The 9,706-nt window shown below is 53.3% G+C and overlaps 1 protein-coding gene across 4 annotated transcripts; it reads left to right on the forward strand.

Moving 5' to 3' along the window:
- The first annotated feature begins 276 nt into the window (after window positions 1–276).
- Window positions 277–9,451, forward strand: Fam131a (family with sequence similarity 131 member A). Of its 4 annotated transcripts, XM_059277768.1 has the most exons (7): window positions 277–460; window positions 1,584–1,645; window positions 2,572–2,714; window positions 5,780–5,873; window positions 6,509–6,691; window positions 6,855–6,971; window positions 8,333–9,451. In XM_059277768.1, exons 4-7 carry the CDS (start codon window positions 5,804–5,806, stop codon window positions 8,800–8,802), a joined length of 840 nt encoding a protein of 279 aa, XP_059133751.1. In that variant the 5' UTR covers window positions 277–460; window positions 1,584–1,645; window positions 2,572–2,714; window positions 5,780–5,803; the 3' UTR covers window positions 8,803–9,451. The 4 variants fall into 4 exon arrangements, with proteins under 4 accessions (XP_059133751.1, XP_059133749.1, XP_059133750.1 ...); XM_059277766.1 differs by lacking the exons at window positions 277–460; window positions 1,584–1,645 and adding an exon at window positions 1,707–1,995; XM_059277767.1 differs by lacking the exons at window positions 277–460; window positions 1,584–1,645; window positions 2,572–2,714 and adding an exon at window positions 2,982–3,176.
- The last annotated feature ends 255 nt before the right edge of the window (window positions 9,452–9,706 follow it).

The following is a 9,706-nucleotide window of genomic DNA, read 5'->3' on the forward strand; positions in this document are numbered from 1 at the left end:
AATATTAGTTCAGTAGGGTGCTTAGGACTTTTGCTCCGATTGATCCAGGCCCTGGGGTTTAAGACCCTTAAAGCGATAGAAGCTATTAAAGGGCTGTCCTGTGTAAAAGGACCGCGTGGCCTACCGGCTTCTGTCTTCAGTGTGGCTCCGCAGTGGACTGGATGGAGATGCAGGCTGTTTGAAGACCTAGGCTGCTACTGAGTGGCTGTGACGTAGACTTGCCCCGCCTGCTCTGGGTGGGCACAGCCCCGCGCTTACGTCACCGGCCCTGTTCCCCTCTCCCGGGAGCGGCAGCAGACGCGCTGCTCCCACCCCCTCCCCTTCTCTCAGGCTGTCCCCTCCCCGGTGGTGACCGCGGCCCGACCCTCTGCAAGGCGATGGCCCGGGTCCCAAGCGCGGGCTAGCGTGCCTGGGTTCCCTGCCATGGGCTGTATTGGCTCTCGGCGCTCAGCCGGTCAGGGTAAGAGGCGGAGGCCGGAGCATGGATAGGGAGTCGGGCTACACAGCTGCCCGGTGGGGCCGTGGGTGGTAGGGGCAGTGAGGAGGGGGCTGGTATAAGGAGAGGGAGGAGCCTGCGCCAGGGAGGCGGGTCGGGCCAGATGAGCGAACCGGGAGGGGGCTAATCTAATGGACTGGCTTGTTTCTGTGGCCTGCCTTCCGCTGGGTTTTTCCGTGGTGTACTCGCCTTCTGTCTGTGTTCCTGCTGCTGAGGGTGGCTGCAGGGGCACAGCCTGGGATCCGCTTGGCAACCTGCGGCCTCCACCTTCCGGGCTCCTGGCAACTAGCCTTTTGTATCTACATACTCCTTTCTGCCTACACCTCCTTCTCACCTCACTGTCTTAGGAGGGACCCTTCGCTGTGATCCTGCCTCTCCCAGCTGGGTGCTGTCATCCTCAGGAGTCAGCCTGGAAAACCTGGCCAAGTACCCTACCACGGAGTTTTTGCCTAACACTTGCTCCGGGCTTCAGAACCAGCTGGTTGATTAAAGGGACTGAAGCCCCATGTGGAGCATCTGTGAGCAAACTAATAAGTCTCTCATGCTCACAGACATTTTATTCCAATAACCCCCCACCCCACCCCAGATCACCCTTACTCTGGGGGAAAAAGTCCAGGCAGGCCACCAGGTCTTCCTAAAGCAACTGACCCCTGCTCAGGCTTAGTCTCCCTGTAGACACGTGGGGTACGCTGCCTTAGCTCTGACCATCTGAGGTCTGCCAGCTTACCTTGCTTCTATGTCAAGGAGTGGATTTGGAATGGGTCCTAGGCTTTCCAAGCAGGTGGCCAGTCACACCAAACATCAGTGTGGTTGATATTTGAGGTGCTCTACCACTAAATTCTGGCTGAGATTTGTACTTCCCTTGATGAATTCTGGGACTTGTAGTCCCCGGATTAACCTCATGGGTTATGAATTTGAGAAGCAGCAGGGTGCTGTGATTTCCCTGGTCTGCTTGGAGTTCAGAAAGCCATCCCTTTCTGTAGTTAGGAAAGACTTTGGCTGACCTAGCGCTAGCCTTGAGAGTCCCGAGGTACCAGCAGGGAGGGGTCAGGGATAGCCAGTAACCTGTCTTCTTTCTGGTTGGTAGCATTTCTGGGGACCACCACCTGGCTGAGGCTCAGGGACAGAGCCGGCTGCTCCAGCTAAAAGGTTAGTTGCTCTGTACTGGGCCGGTTGGCACTGTGTGCTAAGGACGAGCTGCACCTCCACAAGCCCCAGAGAACTTGGCTAGGCCCTTGGCACGCCCACTTCCTCAAAGCTGAGACAGGAGGAGTGTTCTCCTTATGTGACTAGGCACAAGTTCCAAGTGGGGAGGGGACTGGCTCAGCATCCGGAGCCAACACAAGAATAGAACTGGGAGCTGAGCCTGAAGCAGTTCGAGCTTTGGGTTCTCTGCATCGACATAGCCAGCATGCCTATGATTTCTGTCCTGGGCAAAATGTTTCTGTGGCAGCGTGAAGGGCCTGGAGGAAGATGGACTTGTCAGACAAGTCGCAGAGGTGAGACCAGAGACCATGGATGTGATCTGGGAGGTGATGGGAAGCTGAGGAGGAAGGCACACCAGATACCGAGAGGAAAATCACTGTGGTGTAGAGATTGGAACCAGACTCAGGCGGGGGCTATTAGGGAATGACTTACAAGGGCGAAAACTTAAAACAACAACAACAACAACAACATGGGTTTGTTGGAAAAGAATAGAGTCCTAGACCAGTTGAGATTGGAGAGAGGGAGCAGGAAAGGAGAGGGAAAGTGGGTGATGGCGACAGTATTAGAGGGAGAATTTCATGCACTTTCCAAGGGTTGAGAAACTGGGGAAGAGTCAGAATTTACCCACGTTTTGGGCTTCACCTTACGTTTTGATGGCAAAATATTTGTAGAGGAAGGAGTTCGTTGAACTGCCACAAAAGGGCAGAAATGCGGGATGGGGGTTTCAGGGTACGGGAGAGTACGTGGTGGTCTCAGATTGCCTGAGAGATGGGGGAAGGGTAATAAAAAATGACATGGCAACATGATGAGAATGGGGATCTTGGTAGAAGTGGGGATCCAGACGAACACCTTGTCCTCCCGCTCCTCAGTGGCTTCGGACCCTGCCTGGGCTGTGGAGTGGATCGAACTCCCTCGTGGTCTTTCTCTGTCTTCCTTGGGATCTGCTCGGACTCTCCGAGGCTGGAGCCGGTCCCCGCGTCCTTCTTCTGTAGACAGCCAGGACTTGCCAGAGGTGCTGGGCCTTTTCTGTGCATGTTTGTGTGTGTGTGTGTGGGGGGGGGATGTTCACATTTAGGGTTCGTGTGACCCCTCCCTGTTCCTGCCTCACCATCCTGCTTCGGACTCTTTTTCCTGCAAGCGGAGGCGCTATCCGGCAGGCCGCCCCCGCGCCGGTCTGCTCCGCTCGGCTTGGTGCCAGCGGGCTGGCTTGCTAGCGCCTTCGGTGCTGACGTCAGCGCATCCCAGGCCGTATCCCGGGAGACCCTGTTGCATGGTGATGGGTTGCCACGGAGATATACACCTTTTCTCTGGGCCAGGGCCGCAGCTGCGCGGAGCGTCGCCCCTTCATGGATGGCAGCGGCTAGGGGAAGCGAGGGGAGGGAGGGAGAGCGAGCCAGGAAACACCCGGCAGGTTCTCCTTCCCACAGGCCTGGCCAGAGGCTATCGGCGCCAATCTGGAGGCCCTGTCAGCCAGGTACTGAAGGAGAGGGACGGATTGATGGGCCTGAGGTCAAGGGGCAGGTGGAGGCCTCTTGTGCCAGGTGGAACCAACCATGATGGAGGAGAATTAGGTAATGCTGGGAAGGGGGTGTGTGCATCAATTATGTTCAGCCAAGGAAAACATTTGCTGGGGCTTGTCAAGGAGCATTAAGTCAGGTGCAGGATGGAGTTAGGAGCCCAGATGGATTAAAACTCTGACCCTACCTTCTCCTGTTCCCTCGGGAGTGACACAAGGCAGTATGGAGCAGAGCGGCACGCATGCCTGAGGGGTGGAGGGGCAAAGGAAAAGAGTAAGTCTATTACGAAGTGACACTTGTGGCCTTAAATGACAGGGAACATTTCGTAAGGCAAGGATGGCCCTCTTGGCCTAAAAATCTGGTTCCTTTCCCTGGAGGCAGGCAGGCTGCTTGTTGACAGGGAAGGTGGGGGAGCCGGATAGCACTGGGCAGAAATGAGTGCTGGACTTCAAGGAGGTCCAGGGACAGACACAGGTCTCCTTATGGAGTCCTTAAGTGCCCGAATAACAGAGGGAGAGCCTAGAAAAGACAATATTATTTATTTTTTTAAAAAACTTTACAAATTTTAAATTTAATTAGGTGTATGCATCTGTTTGTGGGTTTGCCCATGAAACCCAGAGGTGTTGGATCTCCTGGAGCTGGATTAGCAGGAGGTTGTGAGCCACCTGATGTGGGAGCTGAGAATCAAACTTGGGTCCTTTGTAAGAGCAGCAAATGCTCTTAACCACTGAGCCTTTTCTCCATCTCTCTAAAAAGTTTTTTCCCCTAACACACACACACGCACACACACGCACACGTGCACACACACACACGCACACGCACACGCGCACGCACGCGCGCGCACACACACGCGCACACACACACACGCGCACACGCACACACACACGCACACACGCACACGTGCACACACACACGCGCACACGCGCGCACACACACACACACGCACACGCGCGCGCGCGCACACACACACCAAACAAACCAATTTTTTAAGATTAAATTTTAGTGAGCATATAAAATAATGGTTTTCATTATGACATTTCATGCATATGCATCATTGTACAAAATTTGAAATGACATTTTGATTAATTGTATTCTTGGGAAATCTTGTCTTGTTCATTGAGCCCACACATTTACTTATTACCAGGTACTGTTTAAACACTGAATTGCAGCAGTAACCATAACAGACAGAATTCCTTAAAGAGATAAAGACCAACAAAGGGAGCCATATTTACACCTGGCAAGCTGGCTCCATGAATGGTGCAATGATATAAAATAGTGATTAACTGGAGAGTCCAGTGAGAGGACAGTGTCAGGAAGGCTCCTCTGAGGGGTGATATTTCAGTCAAAATCGGGAAGCTGAGAAAGCCAACTTATGGGAAGTGCTGAAGCATGAAAGAACAGAAAAGATTATATCCACAGACTTCTAGGCCAAACAAGTAGCATGGATGGTTAGGGATCAATGACCTGTGCCAACCTGGGGAGGGGCACTGAGGTTTTAAGGGAAGTGGCAGTGGGAACAGAACAGACATGAACGGGGTCGGGGAAGGCTTGGAGGTATAATCAATAAGGATTCTCTGTTGTTGGCGATGGTAGTTGTTTGTTTTGAGATAGGGTCTTATGTAGCTCAGGCTGGCCTCGACTTGCTAGGTAGCCAAGGATGACCTTAATCTCCTCATCCTCCTGCCTTCAACTCCCAGGTGCTGGCATTATGTACCACAGATGCTAGAGACCAAACACAGTGCTTCCTGAATGATAGGCAAGCGTTGTACCAACTGAGCTACATCCTGGCCCCTCGCTAGGTTTTAAGATCAGATATGTACAGGCAAAGCTTAGGGGGAGAGTGGATGGTAATTCTGAGGTAGGGACCCCAGTGAAATGGAGAATGGTGGTTGATAAAAAGGAAGTTGGAAAGCAAAGCCACATGTGAGGGAGAGAATGGTTTGGCTTTGGTTGTGCTGAATGTGTGGCTCTGATAGGGCAGCCTAGACAGGGCTGGGACATGTACCTGAAGACAGCGGAGGGGAGAAGCTTGAGTCTTTGCCTTAGCTGTCTCCCTTTCTTCCTTTCCTGTCTTGTTTTGTTTTCTTCTAGACAGGGTTTCTCTGTGTAGCCCTGACTGTCCTGGAACTCACTCTGTAGGCCAGGCTGGCCTTGAACTCAGAGATCCGCCTGCCTCTGCCTCCCAAAAGTGCTAGGATTAAAGGCGTGTGCCGCCACCGCCCAGCCTTTCTCTGTCTTCAGAGGTTCTATTCCATAATTCTTCACTTCTTCAGCTGTCTCCTTCCTGAATGATAGGCAAGGAGCTGGGGAACTGGGGGCTCAGCTGTAGTTCTGTTCCCTTGGGCCTGAGTCTCCGTTGCTCCCTAGGTGGACAGTTCATAGACTCCAGCTTCTTAGCCTTTTCTGCATGCCAGTAGCCACTAGGGCCTGTGTGTCGTTCTGGCATTCTTCCTGCTCCCTGCTCCCAGCTCCCGCTGATACCTTGGAATAGGGAGGAGCATGTTGGAAAGAAGGTCGTTTCTGTCAGAGGGGCACTGACCTTCTGATGGTGTTTCTCAAGGTGAATGTTGGAGACACAGTCGCCATGCTGCCCAAGTCCCGGAGAGCCCTAACCATCCAGGAGATCGCTGCGCTGGCCAGGTCTTCTCTGCATGGTATGCACTCCACTTCCGTTCTTCTGCCCACTTTGTCTCTCCTCATGTCTTGTGGGACTGATTCCTGTGGGAATTTTCTGGGATTTCTTTTTGCAAATCAATCCTAGCCCAGCTACGCAGTGGTGGCGCATGCCTTTAATCCCGGCACTCGGGAGGCAGAGGCAGGAGGATCTTGAGGCCAGCCTGGTCTACAGAATGAGTTTCAGGACAGCCAGGGCTACACAAAGCAACCCTGTATCAAAGAACCAAAAAGAAAAAAAGAAAAAAAAAAAGAAAAAAAGAAAAAAAGAAAAAAAGGAGAGAGATATTCTTTGGTGCTGGAGAGACGGCTCAGCAGTTAAGAGCTCTGGCTGTTCTTCTAGAGGACCTGGGTTCAATTCAAAGCACTTATGGCAGCTCACAACTGTCTGTAACTCTAGGGTCCAATACCCTTACACAGACATACATGCAGGCAAAACACCAATGCACACAAAATAAAGATGAATTATTAAAAAAAAAAAAAAAACCCAACCAATCCTAGCCCTTCTTCCTGCCGAAGTTCATGGAGAGACATTATTCTAACACTCTTCACCTACTTCCCTGCAAGCTATTCCCTAGTCCTTCCCCTTAACCCGTCTTCTCTTTCCCACCTCCAGGTATTTCCCAGGTGGTGAAGGACCACGTGACTAAGCCCACAGCCATGGCCCAGGGCCGCGTGGCTCACCTCATCGAATGGAAGGGCTGGAGCAAGCCCAGCGACTCACCTGCAGCTTTGGAATCAGCCTTTTCCTCCTATTCAGACCTCAGCGAGGGGGAACAAGAAGCTCGCTTTGCAGCAGGTGGGTAGCCCCACAGATTTGCCACAGGGCTGCTGCCTCTGAGCTCACTGGATCTGGCATGGGGGCTGGAGCTTTCCCACACACCTCTCTCTGCCTAGAGACCTCAGGGACATCTTGTCTTAGCTCAGCTCCTGTGCCAGTGAATGCTGTGTCTCTCTGATAGGAGTGGCCGAGCAGTTTGCTATTGCAGAAGCTAAGCTCCGAGCATGGTCTTCAGTGGATGGGGACGACTCCACTGACGACTCCTATGATGAAGACTTCACTGGGGGAACTGACTCAGGTGAGGAACACTTTGTACTGGTGCTACCACTTGGGGTGGGCATGCCTGGTAGGTGTGGTGATTCACTCTAAGCCTCCCAGAGGCACCATAAGCCTTCCAGATAGGAGGAAATAGATTGCCTAGGCTGACCTTGACACTCCAAGGCCAAAGATCACTGGGGAACCAGCAGTTTGGAAATGGAACAGCTCTTTTCTACAGGCTGATCCAGCTTTCTTCTCTCCCTGTGTGTAATGGGCCCTACAGTTCTCAGAGTAAAGAGGCCCAGAGAACCTGGGGCCTCTTCCCAACCCCAGAGTACAGTCATGTTTCCAGAAGGATCTGTGGTACCTTTGCCTTTACCTCTTTGAGGTGGCTTTGGTTGGCTGTGGCAGGACAGATGAGTCCAGTACCCAGCACCTCCCAGGGCAGTGATCCCAAGCAAACAGGAAGGCATGCTGGGCCTGAGTCGGCAGGGTTCTGGCTTCAGCTCAGCATCTGTGTATGCTAGCTAGCCTGTGGGTCTTGCTTTGGGCCAGTGCTTGCAACCCTGGGGTGGGGGCTATGCAGCTGTGCTCAGCTCTCCTTTCATCTTCCCGTGTCTTGGACTCTGTGGCTAGCTTTCCCTGCAGCTTCTGGTGTCTGGCTTCACAGGACCCCTACCCCCAACCCCCCACCCTTTGAAGATCACCTATTAGTCCTGCTTCTCTAGATAATTAACAAGGTTTTCAAGGCCAAAACCTGCATTTAAAGCAGGTAAGAAGCTGCTGCTGTGGTCCAGAGGGGGCTGATTTGAATGCTTAAGGCCAGGTGGAACTCTCAACCACAAGTATTTTCTGATTCTTTTTTTTTTTTTTTTTTTTTGTCTTTTTTTAAATTTTGTTTTGTTTGTTTTGAGAAAGGGCCTCAGGCTACTTTAGTGTGTAGCCCAGGCTAACCTTGAAAGTGTGTGTGGAATCTTTGAGCAAATTTTTAAAAATGCATAGCTTTTTCTGGTGGGCACAGTCCCATGCTTAGGATGCCCTACTTAGGGAGCAGAGCGCAGGCAATTCAGCCTTCACTGCTTTGAGCAACCTGTGTGATCATACAGCGGGCTTGTCTCCTCTGTTCCAAACTCTTGTTCTAACACTCTAAAGTAAATATTATTAGAATTTCTAATCCACCATGTAAGGAACGAAGGCATCAAAGATTAAGGCTTGTTCAGGTTATCCAGCTCCTACTAACACTCATGTAGAACCCTGCCCCCACAGCTATGATAAAGAAGGGTGGGAGGCGGGTGGGAAGTCTGTGGCCATGTGGCTTCCATATTGACCGACTGAAATGAGGTTGGCAAAGCTGTTTTTTCTTTCTTTCTTTCTTTCTTTTTTTTTTCCTTTCCTTCACAGACATGACTGGGTCTCTGGGGCCCCACCTCCAGGACCTCTTCACAGGTCGTCGATTCTCCCGGCCAGTGCGCCAGGGCTCTGTGGAGCCTGAGAGCGACTGTTCCCAGACCGTGTCCCCGGATACCCTGTGCTCTAGTCTCTGCAGCCTGGAGGATGGGTTGCTGGGCTCCCCAGCCAGGATGACCTCCCAGATGTTGGGTGAAGAGCTGCTCCTTGCCAGACTGCCCCCCAGCCGGGAAAGTGCCTTCCGCAGCCTGGGTCCACTGGAGGCCCAGGACTCACTTTACAATTCACCACTCACGGAATCCTGCCCTTCCCCTGCCGAGGAGGAGCCCGATTCTTGCAAGGACTGCCAGCTGCTCTGCCCACTGCCTGTAGGCAGCTGGGAAAGGCAGCAGCAAGTCTCTGATGTGGCCTCTTCTGGGGTCACATCCTTAGATGAGGATGAGGTGGAGGCTGAGGACCAGTGACTCAGACATGCCCAGTGGTGGCGTGTTTCCCCTGGCTGCTGCCTGGGGCAGAGCCTCTGCGGCCAAAACGTGGGCTTCCGGGAGCGCTCACTTCTCCATTGTGTGTTTTGCATGAAAGTGTTTGGAGAGGAGGCAGGGGCCAGGTTTGGGGGCGCATGTACTGCTTCCACTCTTGGGGTTTGCCGGGGCTTGCCCGGGACCCCTGGGGCATGGCTACAGCTGTGGCAGACAGTGACGTTCATGTTTCTTGAATCCAAAATGCCACATTTCCTCCTGGGACGTGAACCTGAGGGGGTCGTGTGGCTGGGCTGGGAGGGTGGGGATGGAGGAAGCCCGGCCACCTCCTCCACCCTCCCTTGTGCCCCTTCTCCTCTGCTTCTGTCTTCACCGAGTCCACGTGCTTGACTGAACCACCTGCACCCGCGGGCTGGCTCCCGCCCGCCCGCCCGCCCTCCTGGAGTCTACAGATTGAGCCGTCCCCGAAGGGTCCCCTTGCCCAGCTGGGCGCTGCTGTGCTCCCCTCTCCACTGTCTCTAAACCTTTTTTTCCTAAAGACAGGGGGTTTCTGGTCTGTTCTTTGAGCCGATCTTCTCTGGGAGGCACTGGAATGATGGAAGGGTGTGTCTTCCTCCCCCTTCCCTGGCCCTCCCTCCCCCTTCCCTGGCCCTCCCTCCCCTCAACCCTGGCCCTTTCCCAGCATGGCAGGGTCAGTGTGGGCGCGCACCGAGTTCTCAGTGGGGCGGAACTGGAAAAAGGGCGGGCTCTGGTGGTTAGAGCCGAGTGCCATGTTCTTTCAGAGAGGACCACAAGGGGGCCACCTGGGCAGCCGGAAGGTTTGTGCCAATGAATGGACAGTCATGAGGGAGTAGTTGTCCTTGGGAAAGAAGGCAGCGCTTTTCTTGGC

This window comes from Peromyscus eremicus, chromosome 12 (genome assembly GCF_949786415.1).
Source record: "Peromyscus eremicus chromosome 12, PerEre_H2_v1, whole genome shotgun sequence".
Taxonomy (NCBI): Eukaryota; Metazoa; Chordata; class Mammalia; order Rodentia; family Cricetidae; genus Peromyscus; species Peromyscus eremicus.

Bases quoted from the DNA above. Each gene is read 5' to 3' on its own strand.
- Fam131a (XM_059277766.1), top strand. From the start codon at position 1,908: ATGCCTATGATTTCTGTCCTGGGCAAAATGTTTCTGTGGCAGCGTGAA. The intron at 6,692-6,854 runs GTGGGTAGCCCC...TCTCTCTGATAG, and splicing joins AGAAGCTCGCTTTGCAGCAG to GAGTGGCCGAGCAGTTTGCT. The intron at 6,972-8,332 runs GTGAGGAACACT...TTTCCTTCACAG, and splicing joins CACTGGGGGAACTGACTCAG to ACATGACTGGGTCTCTGGGG.